This window comes from Numida meleagris, chromosome 3 (assembly GCF_002078875.1).
Source record: "Numida meleagris isolate 19003 breed g44 Domestic line chromosome 3, NumMel1.0, whole genome shotgun sequence".
In the NCBI taxonomy this organism is placed as follows: Eukaryota; Metazoa; Chordata; class Aves; order Galliformes; family Numididae; genus Numida; species Numida meleagris.
In genome coordinates, this window is record NC_034411.1 from 87,452,431 (window position 1) to 87,474,629 (window position 22,199).

General features: G+C 36.0%; 1 protein-coding gene across 16 annotated transcripts in view; it reads left to right on the forward strand.

Moving 5' to 3' along the window:
• DST (dystonin) overlaps window positions 1–22,199 on the forward strand; it is a 299,648-nt gene that overhangs the window by 154,408 nt on the left and 123,041 nt on the right. For 15 of the 16 annotated variants that reach the window (XM_021391653.1, XM_021391636.1, XM_021391639.1 and 12 more), the window contains 24 exons: window positions 31–150; window positions 839–934; window positions 1,014–1,141; window positions 4,031–4,124; window positions 4,460–4,614; window positions 5,429–5,891; window positions 5,979–6,107; window positions 6,314–6,391; window positions 6,485–6,646; window positions 6,743–6,847; window positions 8,670–8,765; window positions 9,244–9,369; window positions 9,766–9,918; window positions 10,171–10,325; window positions 10,556–10,682; window positions 11,795–11,978; window positions 12,894–13,051; window positions 13,161–13,339; window positions 13,558–13,696; window positions 14,447–14,640; window positions 16,866–17,028; window positions 17,682–17,765; window positions 17,854–17,961; window positions 18,770–18,868. In XM_021391653.1, coding sequence (XP_021247328.1) covers window positions 31–150; window positions 839–934; window positions 1,014–1,141; window positions 4,031–4,124; window positions 4,460–4,614; window positions 5,429–5,891; window positions 5,979–6,107; window positions 6,314–6,391; window positions 6,485–6,646; window positions 6,743–6,847; window positions 8,670–8,765; window positions 9,244–9,369; window positions 9,766–9,918; window positions 10,171–10,325; window positions 10,556–10,682; window positions 11,795–11,978; window positions 12,894–13,051; window positions 13,161–13,339; window positions 13,558–13,696; window positions 14,447–14,640; window positions 16,866–17,028; window positions 17,682–17,765; window positions 17,854–17,961; window positions 18,770–18,868 — 3,495 coding nt within the window. Of the gene's footprint in view, window positions 1–30; window positions 151–838; window positions 935–1,013; window positions 1,142–4,030; window positions 4,125–4,459; window positions 4,615–5,428; window positions 5,892–5,978; window positions 6,108–6,313; window positions 6,392–6,484; window positions 6,647–6,742; window positions 6,848–8,669; window positions 8,766–9,243; window positions 9,370–9,765; window positions 9,919–10,170; window positions 10,326–10,555; window positions 10,683–11,794; window positions 11,979–12,893; window positions 13,052–13,160; window positions 13,340–13,557; window positions 13,697–14,446; window positions 14,641–16,865; window positions 17,029–17,681; window positions 17,766–17,853; window positions 17,962–18,769; window positions 18,869–20,403; window positions 21,373–22,199 lie in introns of all 16 variants that reach the window. The other variant, XM_021391647.1, reaches the window with a different exon arrangement.

Here is a 22,199-nt window from a genome sequence, read left to right on the forward strand (position 1 = left end):
TGATCTATAATCTGTGTTCTGCTTCGGTAGGATGTTGAAGTCAAATGGGTTGAATATCAGAATATGGTGAACTACCTCACACAGTGGATCAGGCACCATGTCACAATAATGTCTGACAGAACATTTCCCAACAATCCTGTGGAGATGAAGGTGAGATGTGGCATCTTAAACTCCTTATTGGAATGACACTTCGTCATACTTACTCAAAGCGTGCTTGAACAAATGAAATGTTTGATGATTTATACAGTCAAATCAACTGAAGAACAATAGCATCATAGCAATATAGGTTTTTATTAAGTAGTTTTAAGGTGACTTTAGCTGGCTTTCTGACACACAGCTTAAAAATGTTAGAGATGGGATAGTCGATAGGTGGATTTCATAAATCATCCTTAAGAATCTTTATATAGTTTAGTGAGCTAGATTTAATTCTTCTGAATGAGAAAGGAAAATGTTATCACCTGTTCCTCACAGAATACTTTGAATAATCCAGAATAAAAAGAAACGAAGTATGTGTTACGTGAATTCCATCACTTGAACAACATTTTAATAGTAAAGCAGTTGTTTTAGTTTTCCTCAAGACGCCAAATTGAAGATCATTTGAAGATCTAATTGAAAAGTACAAGAATTACATTGCTGACATATGAATGATCAAAAGCAAATCTTCAGCTTGTTGCTGATGATTTTTAACACAACTTAAGCAGAAAAATATTAGAACATAAGCTTACAGAGAATGTTAGAAGAGGGTTTAGAGTGTAAGGTTATATTCCCTGTGTTCGCTGTAAGTAAAAGCTAATGTTTTTTTTTTTTTTTTTTTTTTTGTATGCGTGTGTTTCTGCAGGCACTTTATAATCAATATTTACAGTTTAAAGAAACAGAAATTCCCCCTAAGGAGACAGATAAATTAAAAATTAAACGTCTATATAAACTGCTGGAGGTAAGTTTTAACATGTGCTGAAATATATGAAAGTTCTCTTTTGGTGGCTTAAAATAACAAACATGTCTGAATTTTTAAGGTCTGGATAGAATTTGGACGCATCAAACTTCCTCAAGGCTATCATCCAAATGATATAGAAAAAGAATGGGGAAAGCTTATTATTGCCATGCTGGAAAGAGAAAAGACTCTTCGTCCTGAAGTGGAGAGGTATGCTAATGAATGTTTGGTAGGATTGGTTAATATATTTCATGTTCTTTTTCCCATAAATTTTTTTCTTCCATTACAACATCTTAGTTATTTTTCTCTTTCTAATGAACAATTCTGCTCTTTTTCAAGCCTGAATTTCTCTGTCTGTTTTATAGAAGCAGTTCTAGGTGAAAATAGCTTGGATAGCCTCAGAAAGTCTTAGAGAATAGTCTCTGTGCCTCAGAAGATCAAAGCACTTAAATACAATGTTTCTCCTTGTGCAGATGGTCAGAGGAGGTTGATACCACTTCATTGTCTCACTTGGACTCTTTTCCATATAAACAACACCCTCATCCTTTACATAAAATGTGAATTTTATTTGATGCACATCGTTGTGGCTAATGTCTAGTTCTGCAAATTTTTGAAAGTTGATTGTACTCAAGAGCACACGAACTGGTTCGATGTGCAGAATGCATAGCAGTCTTCCATAGTATTGCAATTGATGACGCTGTCACTAATATCACTAATAACATACCAAGCACACTTCAAATCTTAACGCAACCTTATTAGAGCATATAAGTTTTTTTAAAGGTGCTTCTTTTGAGCTCAGTGCTAGAAACAGAGACTACCATTCATTAATTAAAACCCCTTCTTTTTTTTTCTTTTTTTTTTTAATTAAATTACATGATTCTTTGGGCTCCTACCTGCAGACAGGTATAGACACCTAGGTATGTATTAATTCTGCTCACACTGAAGCATTCAAAGGAGACACCTAAGATATAAATGGTTTTATAGAAGATGCTGGCACTGACTTTCTGGTAAAAATAAAATTTGGGCACCTGAAATTAGGTATGAAGAATCCAGACCATTGTGTAGTGAGTCTTCAGAAAGGAAGATTTTAGGAAGGGAAGATCTCAAAGACACTCAGAGTGATTAAATATGGATCATGCTCACAAAATATGGATCTTACAAAAGCAGGAGCATGACTGAAATAGCACATTCGAAGAGAAATGCTGATTTACAGTATCCCTGTGGTAAGTGCTGTGAAATAAGTTTTTGTAGAGAAATGCAAACCATGCCAAGCAGAACACTGGAAAGCAGTGATGGAAATGCAGTCTGCTATATATTCTAGATTAATCTGTTCTAACATGCCAGTGGCAAAGTTAGTGCCTGCCTTCACCAAAAGGAATTCTGTTCATACCTGCAGAAAGCTTAATTATCTTTATTGGGAGTACACTGGGATGCCCCATCCTTGGGATGTTTAAGACGAGGTTGAAGGGAGACCTGGGCAACCCAATCTAGTACTTGATCTAGCAGCTGGGAACCCTGCCTGTGGTAGGGGGTTGGAACCCGATGATCCTTGAGGTCTCTTCCACCCAAGCTTTCTATGATTCTCTATATAAATGGTGTTAGTTTATTTTCTGTTCAGGTGGACTGAGCACAGATAAATAGAAATACACATGAACTCCTTCCCATATTTCAGGTTTGTTGAACAAACTTGAAGTGACAGAGTGTACACCGATAGTCATAGGAAAAATGTGACCTCGATGTGTTCTAATATCGAAGTACTGAAATTTGGCGAGCAGCTAAAACTTTGTCTCCAAGTCTGGTGAATACATTTGCAAGTGTCAACACAGATAAACAGCATGTGGCCAGATTGGTGTGTGGAATCAAACTTAATGTGATGTCAGTGAGGAGGGTGCCAAACAGATCCAGTTTGCAAAACCAGCAGAGTGAAAACATCACGGGGATTTGTCTGTGCCTCTGCTCTACTCTTCTGCTGGAACACAGCCATCATGTGGTGTGGGTGAGGTTTTCAGGAGGTACTAGAAGCAGGAGGCGAGTTACTGAAAAAATGACCCAAAGCTTCTATTCTGAGTTAAAATATCAACTTAAAGGTAGTGATCAGATTTTTCTTATTTGTTTTGTGGTCAAAATAGTAAGAAGTAATTAGCTTTGAGTTTGGAAGAAGTTAAAGGGAAATTTGCAGGATGGATTAGGGGAACAGGGCAGTTAGTAAACATGCATACTTGGACAATAGAGTAATGATGGTGGGTTGGATGGTGTACAGGTGTCTAAAATTAACTTAGTAAGAGCTGATTAACTGTGATATTCCTGCAGTTTATTGTGCAGCTCCATTTGAAGAAAAAGGAATTGGCACAGACTGAATTTTTATACCGTATAGAGGAGTGTGGAGCTGTAACTTCAGTCCTTTTTGAAACTTCTCAAGAGTCTGAGAAACACCTTAAAGATTTCTTTTAGTTACTATTTGGCTTACAGACATTTAGTGACACTTAGATAAAATATTTGGCACATCTGTTTCCTAGAGACGCCCTAATGCTGCTGCCTAGTCTGTACTTGCAAACCTTTAATACAAGGTTAGGGAAGCCAAAAGCGAGGTGGTGTACATAGCCCCAGGTGAAATCTTTTGAAGAGCTGGCAGAATATTAATTGCTGGGTTTTGAATATGCATACTGAAGCCTATTTAAAGGAGTGCTAGGTGTTTCAAAAGCCAGTGGTGAAATTTCATCCCTAGAAGCTGCAAATTTTGTAGGAGTTCCATTTTTTCCATTTTTCAGCAAATGTAAACAGCCAAAGAACCGTGCTCTGGATGTAAAAATGAACAGCAGCAGTTACAGCTATCATAGCAGCGATTCACTGTTTAGCAACAGTACCAGTGTTCAAACCAGCGTTGACTCTAATGAAAATTTCCTTTCTGTTAATCGTGGTCCCACGATGATTAAATCTTGTATAAGCTTTGGTAATGCCACCTTAGAAGGAAGCAGGTAACTTGACATATGTATTTGTGCTTTGTGTATGATACTGTTTGTTTATTTTATTTCATGTGTGTATAGTAAATACAAATAGCACTAACAATTATTTTTTTGAAAAATTTCTGGCATCACTTAGGTTGGAAATGCTGCAGCAGATTGCAAACAGAATTCAGCGGGACAGCCGGAGCTGTGAGGACAAACTGATACTTGCTCGGAACGCTCTGCAGGCTGTAAGTCAGCTGGTGATTTTACTTGTCCGTGTTCATAAGCCTGCTGCAGTGTTGTGGCTACTTAAAAAAAAAACACAAAAAACAACCCACAATATTTAGGATCTTTGAATACATAGTTGGTAACTGATGCTTTTATTTTTGTTGTGCTGTTATCATTAATTTAGCATTTCTTCAAGAAAATACCAAAAAATTGCCTAGAATGAATTCTGTTAGTTAAAGTTCTTTGCATTTACTTTATGATTAGAAAAAAATTTTACAAAAAAAGTTAGATATTTTACAGCTCATTTCTCATTGACTCAGCTGCAGGGCTTAATGGCTTTCTTTTATTTATTCAGGACACCAAACGACTAGAGTCGGGGCTTCAGTTTCAACATGAAGCAGAAATAGCTGGGTATCTTCTTGAATCCGAGAACCTTCTCCGCCAGCAAGTGATTGATGCTCAAATTCTTATTGATGGAAAATACTATCAGGCAGACCAGCTTGTACAAAGGTACTTTACAATGTATTTATATAAATAATAAATAAATTATCAAATTCAGATACCCAATATGGACATCATTTTAAAATCATGTCTATGGATATACTTCACTCTGTCACTTAGCACCCAAATAAAGGTTTGTGGGTACGACTGTGGTACATTGCCCGCAAACAAAAGACGAGAAACCATTTGCTCATCTCTGGAAATAAAGTCACTCACCGGAACATGACTTAAATGCTTACGTTATCCAATATCTGAGTGTAAGATGTTAGCTGATTTTATTGCAGCTAAAATGGTTTCAGAATTCACTGTCTTTGATTTTAAAAATAGAGGTGAGATTTCTGGTGATAGCTGTAGGTGTCTTAGCAGGTGGGGGTAACATTAGCTTATATGTGGCAGTTTGTTCAGTCCTAGCAGAAAGATACATTTAAGCAGTGTAATTGAATTTTATGAAGAAATAGCTCCGCAGTTTGTCAGGATTAGTTCTGGGTAGGGTGAGGTCAAGCCACTATTTAGCAGCGAACTGCGAGTGTTTGATTTACTACAACATGTGGTGTCTTGTATAATTTCTGCTTTGCTGAACTGTTCCCTGGTACTGTGTATGGTGCACGCTAATGCTGCTTATTTTCTGGGTTATTGTCTGATTCCTGCATCTACTATCTGTATTAATAGAAGAAGCAAAGCCAGCTTATTTATGAATGTTTAAGTACAACTAAAGTGTAAAAGATCATTGGCATTCATACTACTATTCAGTTCAGCGTGATAAAAATATATAAACATTCACTGAAATTATTTTATTTAGTTTTTTAAAATTTTATTTTAATAGGGTTGCAAAACTTCGTGATGAACTGATGGCCATACGAACGGAATGTTCTTCTTTGTACAGCAAGGGACATGCACTGACAACAGAACAGACAAAGCTGATGATATCAGGAATAACTGAAAGCTTAAACTCAGGATTTACAACAAACCTAACTCCTGAATTAAATGCTGCAATGTCTCAAGGTTTAACACCTAGTTTGACTTCTTCCAGTTTGACATCTGGCCTCTCATCAGGTCTTACTTCTAGGCTGACACCAGCCATGACTCCTGCTTACACACCAGGCATCCCACCTCGGTTAATTCAGAGCTATGTAACAGGAGTAGATGGTGGAACTCTGCAAACGCTCAAACTTATGCAGATCAGAAAACCACTTATGAAATCAGCTTTTGTGGACCAGAATTTAACAGAAGAAGAAGTGAACATGAAGTTTGTCCAGGACCTATTGAACTGGGTGGAAGAAATGCAGGTGCCAGTCTTCACAGAAACAATGTGCTTCTAATTGCTACATTTACTACTTGTAGATCATGGCTAATTTTTCCTTCTTCTTTGTAAGGTGCAACTTGATCGAGTGGAATGGGGTTCAGATTTACCAAGTGTTGAAAGCCATTTAGAAAATCACAAAAATGTTCACAAAGCTGTTGAAGAATTTGAATCCAGCCTTAAAGAAGCTAAAATCAGTGAGGTATGGCACAATATTCCTCATTTCCTCAGTTACTTTCTTGCTGAGTGATTCATAATGGGATGTTGAATTATAGAGTTGTGTTTGGGTTTTACTTATTTTTGCTACTGATCTCTAGATGACATGTCGTGAAATCAGGAGATCTAGTGGCTGAGAATAACTTATGTCTAACTGCTTTCTTGTCTTTTGACCTCCTGTACCAAATACAGATCCAAATGACTGCCCCTCTTAAACTCAGTTATGCAGAAAAATTGCACAAACTGGAAAGTCAGTATTCAAAACTCTTGGTAAGTTTGTCGTATGTCTTTGATTTTCAACTTTTCACTGTCTATGAAAAGGGCTGAGTTTTAAATTGTGATTTTTTTTTTTTTTTAATAAAGAACACATCGAGAAATCAGGAAAGGCATCTGGATACTCTTCATGATTTTGTGTCTCGTGCTACTAGAGAGCTGATATGGCTGAATGAAAAAGAAGAGGAGGAGGTTGCATATGATTGGAGTGAAAGAAATCCCAATATAACAAGAAAAAAGGAATACCATGCAGTATGTATTGCCAGTATAATCCAGAGGGAAAAGTTAAGTCATCTTTAACAATTCAAAAAGTTTCTAAAATGTTTCTGCTTTTTTGTCTGAAAAAAGGAATTAATGAGAGAACTTGATCAAAAAGAAGAAGTTATTAAATCAGTACAAGAAATAGCTGAACAGTTGCTTCTTGAAAATCACCCAGCCAGGCTAACCATTGAGGTAAGTTAGTTTAAAGAAGCACACAAAAAAGAAAACAATTTTGTGATTTAGTAGAGTACAGGTTTTGTGCTTTAGTAGACTGCAGAGGGAAAGAAGGGAAATGCTTTCTCACAGGATATTAAGCAACCAGATCCCAATTATGGGACCTTTATTTCCTGTGCGGAGTCTCTACTGTATTCCCATCTTCCAGTTTCCAAAAATTGTAAACATTTCTGTAAAATGATGGTTATGTTTTAGATTGCTTAGATCAAATCCCACTGAAGTCTGCAACTCAGATTTCAGAAATTGATGTGTACAGATATTTCTCCTGCTGGGCATGCATGCGGCTTCCACAGTCATTGCTGTAAATTGCCATGGCAGTCTGCAGGCACAGAACAGTCCTTACGTGGTTTCCATTCTGTTGGACTGAAAGGAGTTTCAGCAGGGCATTTCCGGTTACTTAGAGCATATATTGCTTCCTATTATGGTTTTAAGTTGGTTTCATAACTTTTTTGGCAGTAAGTTATGAAATTCATTTGGATGTTAAAAAATCTGACCAGATGATGTGAATTACCTCGGGTTTGAATCAAACTCTAGGTAAACTATTCACAGAAAATTTATTGTAGCTGTTGTAGGGCCGTAGCAAGTTTCCAAGGAAGAGTTTCGAATATTTTCCCTATAGATTTCCAAGAAAACAATAGAGACAGTGGGTGGTAAAAATGGAAACAGTAAAGAGCAGTTTTATTATAAATAATGAAAAAACACAGAGGATGGATTTTTATAGTTCTTCAGCTCAGTGAATTCACAAATTTACTGCTGTGTATATTGGAAACAGATGAAGAAAACTTCTTCCTTCTCACTGCATTTACCTAGAATAATAAACAACTTTTTATTTAACATTTGTATTTACATTCCTTAAAAGCATATGCTATTATTAATGAACACTTATCAGTGAAATATACTTAATATATCAGCAAATTAAAGATGGATATTATGAAACAAGGCTATCACAATGATGATGCATAGTCTTTTACAGTGAGGCACTGGTACAGGTTGGCCGGAGATGTGGTAAAAGCCCCGTTCCTGGAGTCTTTCAAGGCAAGGCTGGATAAGGCCCTGGGCAACCTGATCTAGCTATGGTGTCCCTGTTCACTGCAGGGGAGTTGGACTAAATGACCTTTAAAGGTCCCTTCCAACTCTAAGGATTCTATGATTCCATGTACAGCTTATAGTGTCTGCAATAATGCTATACTGGGAAATTAAAAGAGTTCTTAAATTGATGTCTTCTGTGCAGAAGAATATATGCATTAATGGATCAGTTTGAGATTCATTGAAGCCAATGGAAAATCTTTGAATTCCCTGAGAATCGTACCCAATTCCCAGCAACTTCCAGCTGCTTTTGTAAAGTCAAGAGTTCCCTCTGCTGGTGAATGTTAGAGCAGTGCTTCCCTTGTGACAGCACCCTGCAGTATAGGAGGCATCATTCAAGTAGGGCTGCACAAAATTATATATTGCAGTTTATCTTCATTTACTATTTTTGTGTATTCAGACTGGAGGAACCTCAGGAGATGTAGGGCTTCATTCGACTGAGTCCTGAATGTGCCCAAGGATGGCCCTAGCCCTTGGGAGTCAGTTTTCTGATGTTTCACTATGGAGTAAAGACAGGTGTTTTTTTTTTTCTCACATCTGATAGGAATTTCCCTTGTTGCAGCTTATTTTTCTTGAGTAATGTCAGTTAGATGCTCGTGTTTGCAATGTTATCTTTATGTTTTCTAAATTCTGTTGAGATATGCATATGTTTTAATTTTCATTTCCTTTTGTAAAATCTCTGTCTCCCTTAAAGGCCTACAGAGCTGCAATGCAGACACAATGGAGCTGGATTCTTCAGCTCTGTCACTGTGTTGAACAACATTTGAGAGAAAATGCTGCATATTTTGAGGTAAGGAGGTCAATAAAAATGTGAAATCTTTTAAGCTGTGACCACAGTCAAAAAGTTCCATTTTAACTGAAAATGCTACTTGTTCTCTCACAGTAGCTGTAGAATGAAAATTGGTCATGTACAATCATGAGATAATGAACCATATTTCCACAGTGTTACCACACCTGCGCTGTCTTCACTGTAATTATTATCACTTCACAACAGATGAAAATCTGGTCTGATCTTTTTTCATAGTGCCGTAACTGCTAGTAGAGGATCTGAGAATGAAGCTGTGCTGTGCTGATGTCTTACAGAACTACAGTCAGTAAAGCTTTTACGGGTGGATGTAAAGTAGGGGGTTGTTAATGATAGCCAAGGTAGAACGTATTCCTGGTTGTTGTTCCAGGACTACACAAACAGAAGGGGAATGTACAGTATTAAAAATAAATAAAAATGATTAGGTTGTCTGAAAATAACCCAGCTGTTTTTCACATGCTAGTTTTTCAGTGATGCCAAAGAGGCCATGGAATATTTAAAGAATTTGAAAGATGCCATATACCGAAAATACAGTTGTGATAGATCAAGCAGCCTTCATAGGCTGGAAGACCTTGTCCAGGAGTCTATGGTGAGAGCTCAAGGATCCTGTTAATGTGAGCTACAATTAAACAAGATATGTGTAGATTACAGTTGAATAAAAAAATCCATATTGTAAAATTATTACTTTAAAGGCAGGGAATAACAAAATGAGATCTGTGGTTTAGAACTTAAGTAATTTTATCTGTCCATGTGTAATGACTGTTTTTCATACCCTTAAATACAGTTTTGTTTATTTCTTTATCTTGACAGTATCAGATGTTGCGGGAAAGCAATGACTTCAGAAAGATACTTTGTTCTTGTAAAATGGTTTACATTTGAGAAACATGGTAAAAGAAGTCAGAAGAAGAAAATCTTAACAGGATCAAAGATGCAGCACTGTGTTCTGGCCGCTTCTTATGATGTGTTCTTTTCTTAACTGTTTTAGGAAGAAAAGGAACAACTCCTGCAGTATAAGAGCACAGTAGCAGGCCTTGTGGGGAGAGCAAAGGCAATAATTCAGCTGAAGCCAAGGAACCCTGACTGTATACTGAAAACATCCATTCCAATTAAAGCCATCTGTGACTATAGACAAATTGAGGTTAGAAGCTTGAATTTCCTCAAATCAATTACAGACGTGAGAATTCAGCTAAAGTTTCATTAATTACCATGTTCCTGGAGAACACTGGGCTCTAAATGTCTTCCACCCTAGTAAACAAGAGCAAATCCTTGTGTTGAGCTTTGTTTTGGTTATTCTGTTGCTTATTTAGTGACACCATATACAAAAGAGCTTTGTAGAAGCATTTTGTAGTGCTCAGATCATTAAATTACTCTGCTTTTCTTTTAATACTAGATAACTATTTACAAAGATGATGAGTGTGTATTAGCAAACAACTCCCATCGTGCTAAATGGAAAGTCATTAGCCCAAGTGGTAATGAGGCCATGGTTCCATCTGTATGCTTTACAGTTCCTCCACCAAACAAGGAAGCAATAGACACAGCCAACAGGTAGGGACGAAGTAAAAACTGCTTTAAAATATGCTTAATATAAATATTTGTGTTTGTTTATGTAGAGAAACAACAGTCCTTTGGATTACAGCCAAGAAAACAGTTGCTTTAAATCTATTTCAATATGAAGCTTGGGTTCAACTGCCTTTTTTTTTTTTTTCCCTTTTCATATGTTACTCCAATGTTAAACGTGTTTTCTTACCTTAAATTGGACTTACGTTATGTTTCAGGATTGAACAGCAGTTTCAGAATGTTCTGGCCCTTTGGCATGAGTCGCATGTAAACATGAAGAGTGTGGTTTCCTGGCATTACCTAACAAATGAAATTGAAGCGGTTAGAGCTGGCAATGTTGCCTCGGTAGGTACTATGTCTACCAAGGGACTTTTAGCCATTTACTAGGAAATCATAGGCTACACTTTCTGGAAATATTGTATGATAAATTTGCAGTTATCCTCATCTTCTGGAAATAGCTGACAGTGCACCGCTGTGCAACGTTCTGTCTTGATCTGAGCAGCCTTTACGCAGATTACATGAGGAAGGAGTGGAGAGATTGTATTGTGAAAACTACCCGCAACATTAATATACTAATCTCTCTTGTTGTCAGCAGAAGGACAGGATCTCTTGAAAGTAATTAAACAGTGACTAAATCTGAATTTTATTTTGGAAGACTCTACCTTCCTGCATTTATGTTGAAGATATCTGGGGAGATGAACTTCTCTAGTCTAAGGCTGGTCGTAGTGAAACCCTCCATTATTTCATTACGCTGGAATTTCTTACTGTGAAAGTTACATTTAGTCTTTCAAGCTGAAGGCAGCTGAATACTCATTTCTCCATAATGATTTATTTCATCCTTATACATGTCCGTAAATTGAAATGTTAAATAGATGTTAATAGATAGGATTAATTTGTCAGATATATAAATCAAAATACTGTCTTGTCTAGCTAAAACAATTTTGAGATCACCAAATTATATGCTGTTGAATATATAGCATGACTACTATAGTAGTTTGTTTTACAGCATTGGTGTATATGTGTTTTTAAACTGTTGCAATAATATTTGTAATACCCAAAATGACTTACTAAATCCTGACTTCCCACCCTTGCTGTTGGGAAAAAAGGAATCTGAGGTAATACTCAAATGTGATTCCTGGGGCTCTTGCTGGCTGCCTGTTTGTTGCTACGTGGCGTAGATGGAGAGACTGTGTCTGATGTAGGATTGGCTTTACACAGCCCATCGCTGGCTTTAACTACAGAAAAGGATTCAATTTTGAATGTAATCTACCAACTGTTCTTCTGGTACCTGTCAAGTGGACCCCAGCCCGGGCACAGCAAGCTTTCAGGACCTTCATTCTTTAAGTTTTACTGTCTTAATAATTGGTCGTTAATGCTTTTTGATATGAAGTATTACAGACAACTGCATCAGCGATGCATCACAGCTGACCATGCCTTGGGTTTATGATCTGTTACAGATAAAAACAATGCTGCCGGGTGAACATCAGCAGGTTCTAAGCAATTTGCAGTCCCGCTTTGATGATTTTGTGGAAGATAGCCAGGAGTCCAAAATCTTTACAAGCTCTGATACTGCGCAGCTGGAAAGGGAAGTTAATATTTGCAAGCAATACTATCAAGAGCTTCTGAAGTCTGCAGAAAGAGGTAAGCTGCCCTTACATGGGAGACTGCAGCTCTTCATAAATTTAAGCTCTGGTGAATTACTGTTGTTGAGGTTGATCATGTTGTAGTTTTTTGAATGGGTAAAAAACCATCATTTTAACATTATGTACAAGTATGTTGTACAAAAGATCTAAGTATTTGTTAACTTTGTATATATTTATCTATATAAAAATATTAAAGGGTATGTACATATGTGGTACAAAAAAAATAGCCCCAAGATTTTTTTTCTGTGCACTCCAGATGACTGTTTAGTCAGGTTTTCCTGGCAGTTTCAGGATGTTTAAATGCAGATTGACAATTTGGTTGAGTTCATAACAGAATTAGATCGTTTTTCACACTGTTAGTTCAAGGAAAGCATCCTACTTATTTTTCTAGCTCCACAGAATGCCTGTAGTTACTGCTCTCTTAACTCTATTTTAAAATATAAGCCCAAGAAGCTTAAAATATTTGTTCTGATTTACTGTCAAGTATCTGATGAATAACAGGAATACAGTAGTTTAAAACTGATTGGTGCATTGGCATAGTTCACTGTGCTTAAGGAAAGACATGCTGTCCTGTCCCTCTGAAAGAGAAGATTAAATAGTATTCCTTGAGATTTCCTATAGTATCACACCCGATATATCTGACTGAAAGAATCAGCCACTGAATTTGTTAGCACTGTCAATGATCAATGATGTATGCTAATTTCTGAAGTGAGGAGGTGATCTAATGCAGGCTAAAATTTAAAGGTTCCTAAAATCTGTTGTATAGCCAGAATTCTTATGAAAATTGGTGAGATTTTAGTTGTTGATAAAAACATCTGCAGAATGATGGCTTTTTAAAGTCTTTTATTAGAAGACATAGAGAAAATGACATGATGACTTTGTTTGCTAAAATGTGCCTTGTTTCTTTCAACAGAGGAGCAGGAAGAATCTATTTACAATCTGTACATCTCAGAAGTCAGAAATATCAGACTTCGTCTGGAGAGTTGTGAGGAACGGCTAATCCGACAGATCCGAACCCCAATGGAAAGGGATGATCTACATGAAAGTGTCTTTAGGATTTCGGAGCAAGAGGTGAGACTTAAAGAAAGTCTGTGTTACATAGGAAGGGTTACGTAGGAAGTAGAGTATGGATCAGATTGGTATAGAATAAAACCACTGTCCATCACCTTTCATTTTACAGAAACTGAAGAAGGAGCTGGATCGACTGAAGGATGACTTGGGAGTCATCACAGATAAATGTGAAGAGTTTTTCAGTCAGGCTGCTGGCTCACCTTCAGTTCCTACTCTGCGCTCTGAACTCAGCGTTGTTATTCAGAATATGAACCAAGTTTATTCCATGTCTTCCATTTACATAGATAAGTAAGTAGTCGGTCATTTCCCATCACACACACTTGAGATTGCAGTTTTCTCTTCAAAACAAAGTTATTAGTGTGAATAACACTGATCAAGGAAAGGGGAGTTAACATGATTTTAACATTGTGTAAAAGAGTACTCGGTGACATGAAAAGACTGACAAACACGGGTGTGTTGACTGTTGTTACTATGTGTTGAGTTAATGCGAGATTGCTGTTTTTCAGATTAAAAACTGTAAATTTGGTGCTGAAGAACACCCAAGGTGCAGAATCATTAGTAAAACTTTATGAAACTAAGTTATGTGAAGAAGAAGCAGTAACTGCTGACAAAACCAATATTGAAAATCTTATGGGTACATTAAAGGTAAGAGTTGGTGCCTTTTCCTGGACAAACTGAACAATAATAAGGAAATGATCCATCTCACAACACTCATTCTGGTTGTGTGACACTACATAGTTTATCAAAAGTTGGCTTGTGTATTTGGAGGAAAGTGTGCATTAGTACTGATAACTCAGAAGAAAATGAATATCTCAGGAACGTTAGGAATTGGATAGTTTGCATGAGCATGCTTGTAATTAGGTAATCACTTGCAGTGACTGAACTTCCAAGAGAGCCAGTTATTAATACTACAGTAAGACTTTTTCTGTCTCTGCAAAGGCAATGTGTGCTTAAGGTAACATAAATAACTTATATTAATGTGGCCATGAGAACATTCTTGCTACTGCTGTGGGTATGCTAATTGAGGTTTCCTACGAGGTTTAGCATATTTATCTTTGAGAAAGGCTGAGGCTGAATTCAGAATTGTTCATATGCTGCATATAGCTCATTTCAATATTGCAAATGATAAGTAATGCTTTGTTCTTTGTTGTTAGAGTGACTGGCATCTACCTTTTCTTTTTTTTGAAAGCTATAATTTATCAGATAAGTATGTTAATTTGCTAACTGTGTTTGATGCTTATATTGTAACTCAGAACTATTTTGCAGTTCATAGCTAATTAGTTGATTCAGACCCATTCCGGTGCCATTCCAGTGTCAGAGTAACTAGATGTATTTGCTCATTCATAGCGTCATTATTTATGAATCATTTACTATTTCTCATTTACCATGTTCTAGCAATGGAGATCTGAAGTAGATGAGAAAAGAGAAGTATTCCATGCCTTAGAGGATGAGCTGCAGAAGGCAAAGATGATCAGCGATCAGATGTTTAAAATGCACAAGGAACGTGATCTTGACTTTGACTGGCATAAAGAAAAAGTTGATCAGTTGGCTGAGAGGTGGCAAAATATTAATTCTCAAATTGAAAATAGGTTAGTATAACATTCTGTTAAAATCCGTTAATGCTTTCTGCTGTTCTTTTTATTTTTGAGGAAAAATAATTAAAAATGAATGTTAAAATAGGTCAGCACTGTTTTCAGCAGTATTTGTGAAACGTGGTGAGATCAAGAATTCTTATCTTTTCTATGCTGTTGACATTGTTGTCCGTCTTTTCCATGGGGAAATACATCTGCCTATTTAGCACCAAAAGACTAACAGGATATAGAAACTTTAGTTACTTACAACTTACTGAGACACAGTAGAGATAAATTGTCCTTTTTCTTTCCAAAAAACGCCTACAGAAATGGCTTGCTGTCCTATCAAAATGCCATCTGTTTCTCCGTATAATGAATTCTGACAGGCAAAACTCATGAGCTGATTCATCAGTTATGACTGGATTCATGTTTATTTACTTTTAATGACTCAAGTGCTAAGTCTGGACGTCCTTAGCTTCAATTGACTTCTGTGATGATTTTGTCACAATAACTACCAAATTAAAAACTTTTGGCAGCGTGCCTGTATTTTTCTTTTGGTGTGCAACTGATTTCATGCAATCTCCATATCCAAATGCAATGTTGCTCTGAATTAAGTTTGTCGGTATTATTGTCATGATGATGTTGGAGAGTAGTGCTCAAATGCACATGCCTTCACAGATTTACAGATACTGCAGAACACACCTATTAAAAATTCTGAAGGAGGTGTCTGTACGTGACATTCCTAGAAACTCTTTTCCCTTCAATCTCTATATTTTTGTTTCCTTTGTGGTATCAAGAAGTTAAAGAAGGCTTTAATACAGAGCCTGAATTTATTTCCATTAAAATCTACTTTAATTTATAGTTATAAAAAACTTGAGCAGTAGCATCAAATACAATGCTGTTTACTTAAAACTTCACAAGATAGCCCTTCACACTTTTGTCCTCCTTTTCTAAAGGGTGAATATCTACTCAGGTATAATACTGATGTTATTCATTTGCAGTTAGCTAACTTAGTTGCCTCTGTTTAACATTGCTAGAAATTGAGAGACAGATGGGCAAAAGCTGACTGATTTAAAGATGACTGGAAGAGAATGGCTGGCTTTAAATCAACTCAGATTTTTCATCATCTGATAGTATGACGGAATTGAAATGATAAAACAGCAGCTTCACGAGATACCGGAGTTTCTTTATTTCCTCATAAGGCAAATGTGAAACAAATGCTCTCCTTACAGGGCTGTGTTCTGAATAGAACATGCTGAAAAATTGCTGTTAATACATAGCAACTTCTAGTGTAAATAGGACAGATTGTGGTGGTTGCAGCATTTAGCTGTAAACAAGCTGCTTTCTGCAAATGTTCACTCTGCTGCTTCCTAACAACTTGACACTGATGATCATTACATGGAAGCATGTACAAATGGCTGTAGTCACCATGATCCTTCCTTACTTTCATGATTATTAGCATAAAACTGAGCGTGAAACCAGAGCAATATTGTAGCCTTTGCTTGCTCTTTTTTTTCTTTCTTTTTTGTATCTTGAAAACAACACTAGTGCAATTCAAGGTACTCAAAATCAGCCTATAAAAAGTTTTTAAGTATGTTTATCCATAAATATGCAGTGTTTTGGATTAGTCCTATTTGTACGATATTTGAAGGATCATGAATGTAAAGTGTCAGTAAGTAATTCTCATCAGAATGGAAACCGTTTTCCAGAAGTACAGTAGTTTTTGTCAGATGAAAAAATGCAATTTAAAAAGGGACTTAGCCAAGAGGACTGTGTGCTTTAGCACGTGAGAATGTCTGAAAACATTAGTTTTAGTGTAACTACTGTTCTTTTGTGGGAGGCAGAGTACAGTGAACCGCTGAACACCAGCACAGCTTTTTGTCTTTTTGATTCAGATACTCTCACTTAGAATTAATTTCTGTTGCAAACACCTCTCTCTGACAGCATGCTTGGGGATTCCTGTGCTCGTGGCATTTCAAGCAATTTAGCTCACTAATGAAGCATATGTGCATAGCATTTTTTTCTATAATAGGATTTCTCTTGGGTGTCATTTACTACAAATGAAAAGCTTCATCAAGCTTTTCTTAGCATTTGAAATGTTAATTTACTGTTTAGTTAGTGTTATTTTAGTATGTTTATAGCAGAGCTAAGACGTGAAGCCTTTAAAGCTATTTTTGGTTTACTGTTGTACTTTTTTCATATTCATTTTCACTCCTCTGGCATATCTTCTGTAATAAAATCAGGTTGCGTGACTTAGAAGGTATCAATAAATCTCTGAAGTACTACAAAGATACTTACAATTCATTGGACACTTGGATTCAACAAGTGGAAGATACTCAGCGGAAGATTCAAGAAATCCGTCCTGAAAATAGCAAAGCCTTGGCTAAACAGCTGAACCAACATAAGGTATGGAAGTCATAGGTAGGAGTGCACTGCTGTGATGACTGAAGAATTAAAATATAAGCTGAACCCAACGGTGTCACTTTTTCTTGATGTAATAAGCTTATATCCCTCAGTGTTTATTGTAACGTTCCAAACCATCAGCTTTCGTACTCTTATTTTCACAGTGCAGCTAACGTTATTAATATATTATTCACTAATTATTACTATTCTCTAGTCAGACTAATTTTGGTCTTCTGTTGTCCACAAAAAAAGTAAATCTCTTGAAGTAGAACCTGCCTAAAATACTTCACTTGTCACCTCTTTTTTTTTTTAGTCAATACTGCTCCTTGTAATTATAGACAATGAAACATTTTTATAAAATAATTTATCTATATAAAGAAGTATTTTCATATAACAAATTATATATGTGAAGTGGTATAATCCTCCTTTACTTTTGGAGTTCGCTCACCAGGTATTAAACCTGACAGGATTTTTTTCAATACTTTTGTACTGTAAACCAAACAAGGCCAAGACATGGGCTTAAGCATATAATTACTTTTACCCACATGAAATGTGCATATTATGTAGTTTATTGATGTCAGATAAAGTAGAAATAATAATAATAACAGTCATAAGAATCACTTTTTAAGATGAAGATGTGGATTCATTTTTTACAGATGTTGGTTTCTGAGATTGAAATGAAACAAAGCAAAATAGATGAATGCCAGAAATATGCAGAACAGTACTCAGCTGCTGTGAAGGTAATAAATACTGATATACTTAGAATCCTCATTTACTGTCATTATCATGTGGAATTCTGACCATTCTGTGTATTTTATATTTTTACAGGACTATGAGTTGCAGACTATGACTTACAGAGCTATGGTTGATTCCCAGCAAAAATCTCCAGTGAAACGCCGAAGAATGCAAAGCTCATCAGACTTCATTATTCAAGAGGTAAATTGCTTTCTTACAACAGGAAAATTTTCTTTTTGTGTCTTTGGAAAACTTTTTTCCTTAAAATTGAGTAAATAAAATTATATGATTTACAATTTATTAATAAGTAAATAGAGTAACCCAATCAAGATCTTTTTCTCTGTATATAAATGCTGTGATAAATATTCTATTGAACATTATGCAGAATTTAGATAATGTTACTGCTGCTTATGAATAAAACTCTGCGGATTATTAAAAAAATCATCTGAAAAATGAGCTTCTGTAAAAACTGTTAATGATTACCTTTGGACTGAATCTTGATCACAGTAAACAGGGGAAGCTTTTGTCCTTGCTATCATAAAATGTACTGATTCTGGGTCTCAGCATGTCTGAGGCAATTCATCCCTCAGCCTCATATGAGTGAGGCGTGTAGATCTGTCTCCCAGCTAGCTGTTAGAGAGAAATAGTGAAGAGCACTAATTGTCCCCTCTTTTAACACGTTCTTACAGAGAGAAAGAGTTAAATAACTACTAAGACAGAACGTTGTTATCTATTTTTTCTCCTTATGGATCTCCTTGTAGATCCTTGTAATTTATTTGTATGGGTATACCCTGTTGATGGCCTTCAACTGTGTAATGAAAATCAGGACTTTGGATTCCAAAATCAGGATTTTGGAATAAAAATCAATGACTTTGGAACCAAAATCAAGATAGGTTCAAGAGGAGTTATTATTACTTCTTTGAAGGTCAGTTCTAGGCTGCTGTCTTTTATGTGGCATTCAGTGTGTTTTCCTCTCTCTTCTTGCCTTTCCCCATTTGTTTCTCTGCAGTTCATGGATTTACGAACTCGTTATACTGCCTTAGTGACTTTGATGACACAGTACATCAAGTTTGCAGGTGACTCTCTGAAAAGACTGGAAGAAGAAGAGGTAGGTCATCCCCTAAAAGCCAACCAAGCGAAAAGATCACCTAGGCAAATGAAGAGCAATATGTCTGCTGGAATTATTCACAACGTTAGTAGCAGATACAAATTACTGGAATTCCTTAAATACTGAGCTTTATACAGGAATGTAAGAGTATTAAATGACAACATTCTAATTCAGATAAGCAAAACCACATCATTCAGATATTTTACTTATTATTCTAGCTAAGAAGGACCCTATGACACTAAATTGTGCTGGAGATGCAGTTACATGCAGAAAATTTTAATACTGCAGCATTTGAGGGCTCAATCTTTGCAATAAATACAGACATGAAGCTGAGGAAAAAGTCAGTGTGCATACACTGTTTGCTATCCTGAGTAGGCCTTACTTTCCACAGTATGTATTCGGGTCAACTTATAACACATGAGAGAGTTCTTAACAGGGGAGTGAAGTCTCCTCTCAGATAACTTAAGTTTCTTTGACATGTTTAGATATTCTTCCTTCTACCTCTCTACGATATTGATTCTTCAATATTTGTCAGACAGTTTTACTGATGTTTAGTGTTGAATCTTATTAACAATAATAGGTTACTGAAATTAACAAATTGCTCAAAGTGCATGCTTGCTGCAGAAACACCTTTGCAAATAATTCAGAAAAAAATCAAAAGAATTTAAATTCATCATTTTTTTTGGAATACGTTTTTCTCTTAAAGTGATTAACTTTCTTAAGGACTGTAGTGTTTTAGTATAATTTATGCATAATTTATGTTCTACGTAGTCCTATAATTAAGTGTGCCTATATTAAGTATAGTCCTAGAATACAAATTTCAATGTTTTTTTAACAGAAAAAAAAAGCAGTTCTTTCTTAAAGGAATACATAATTCTTCTCCTGGCTTTGTTTTTCTGCCATTTCTAGCTTTTGAATACCTCTGAGCAAACTGTAAACACTAAGAGCATGCATCTTTGTCCATCAAAAAGTTGTAGAGAATGCCAATGAAAACAGATAACCTGTTTTGATAGATAGCCTTTATAACTGAGGATTTATCCTAACAAATAATACTAACTATATCATGGATAAAAAGTTGACAGGAAGAACAAGAACTGAAACAAGGACCAAGAACTGTGTGAACGTTCATCAAGAGCAAATAGAATGTTTTAAACTCCTTTGAGTTTCAGTCTGCTCTGAAACCCCTGCACTCTTTTCCAAAATCAAACATTCTACACCCAAACACTTTCCTGACCCCACTTCTTCTAAATTTCTGATAATTTCTTTGAAGATAACCTAAACAGGTTCCCAGTCTCATAGTGATTTGTTGAGTTTTTCTTTATAATGAGGGTAGCAAATTAGAACATTAAAAATCCTTTTCAAAGGAGGAACAATGGTATTCTTTTCCTGGGATCAAACCTGTGATTGTTCCAAGATTTTCTTCCATGACAGTCTATCTTCCTAACTTTCAGTAGTGGCATTAAGATAGCACAGAATAGGGAAAAATAAGATTCTTACATGCAATCTCTGTTTAATTCACGTGCTGTCATGCTCAGAACTTACCAGATGAGAGTGAACTCCAGCAACCTGTGAAGTCAGCTGAAGTCTTTGAATGTTTGGGATGTAATGAAGCAGTTGAATTCCGAGAGGAAAGTGCACCTAATGAAAGCACAATGGATGTGGAATATATGCAAAAAGATAACTCTTCCAGGAAACCTAAACACACAGAAAATACACTGGAAATTCACAGAAGAAAATTAGACAGGTCTGATAAAAACAAAATTCACAGAACATTAGAACAATTTTTAAATGTCAGTGATCAAGAAGGTAGCATTAGTGGCAACAGAGAATATAAACTATCTACAGAGCAAGACAATGTAATGGTGTTTGGTGATCAGAGTAAAGAAGGTGGTCAAAAAGATTTTCTTTCAGCTGAGAGCTCTGTGAGTGCAAACAGTAATCCTGGTAAAAGGTTAAGTCAGCAGATTGTTAGTGGAGAGAGACTGAAAATAGAGAGAGTAACAAATAAGTTATCTGAGGTGGAAATAATGCATGAAAACAAAGAAGAAAAATGTTCAAAAAAAGCATGGAGTGATCCAAGTTTAGGTACAGAATCGCTGGGAAATGCACAGGATTTAAATGTACTCTTAGAAATGATTTCTGGAGGAGAGAATTATTTTCCAGAACATAGATTAGGAAAAAAGCTTTTGAGTAAGGAAGAGAAAATAAGTGAGAAGAAAATATCCCAGGGTAAAATTGATGATTTGGACAACATAAATATAACAAGGAAGAAACTGGGTGGAGAGACTAAGTTAGAACAGGATCAGAAATACAGAGATTTATGGCTAGTTGCAGAAATGGAAAGTAAAGATAAAGGTCAAAGTACAAACATACCTGGAAAAAACAATGAAGTCCAAAAAACATTCTATGAAAACACAGTAAACAAAAACTCACTTGAAAAAAGAGAGAAGCCAAAGAAAAAAGACAGTGATAATGAAGATAAATGGAGCCCAACTATAATTAAGGTACCAGAGTTTTCATGCAATGCAAATGGCATAAATAGGCAAAATTAAATTAAGAATGATTCTAAACCAATCTAAATCAACAGTTGAATCTCAAAATATGTCCAAATCAAGCGGGTAAAAGTTGATTGAAAATAATTTAAATAATCAATATTCAAATGATATGTTAATTATCATGCATTTTACTATTTGTTTGTTTGTTTTCATAAATTTATCTACATGTTCATTTGGTATCATTGTTTACTTGCTGTCCTTTTCTCCACCCAGCTGATGCTCAGCCATCTTAATTAGAAGTAATGGAACCTAACAGGATTTAGTTCATGCTTGTGTCTATATTTATTTGTCTGTTTCAAGCATAATACTTTAGAATTTTGTGCCTATGAAAGCATATAAGGAGATTGGATAAGAAATCAACATTTTGTATTGGCTGGCATCTGTTCAGAATTGTCCGTGTGGAGGGTCAGATGAAATACATAGTGAAACTGAAGAAGCTGCCTTTGCATTAGCCTTTTAGGAAACACATTTCATATATCGTGTACAAAGATCAGATAATCTGGTAAATTTGAGCTAAAGCAACATTTTGTTTATTTGAAGATATTGTTGTAATTTCCTTTCATGCCATATTTGCGTGACCATAGGAATAAGGTTGTGTTCTTACCTCATGTTAGCTCACGCTCGGTACCTAACTCCATGATAGTGCTAATGAAGGTGAGATTTGTATGGTTTCAACGATATTCTTACTGGTGAATGTGCATCTGCTTATAAGAGCTTGCCTTCACCTGCCAGCATGTGAAGTCTACTGTCTCTCTGATTTTCATGAGGATCTTCTT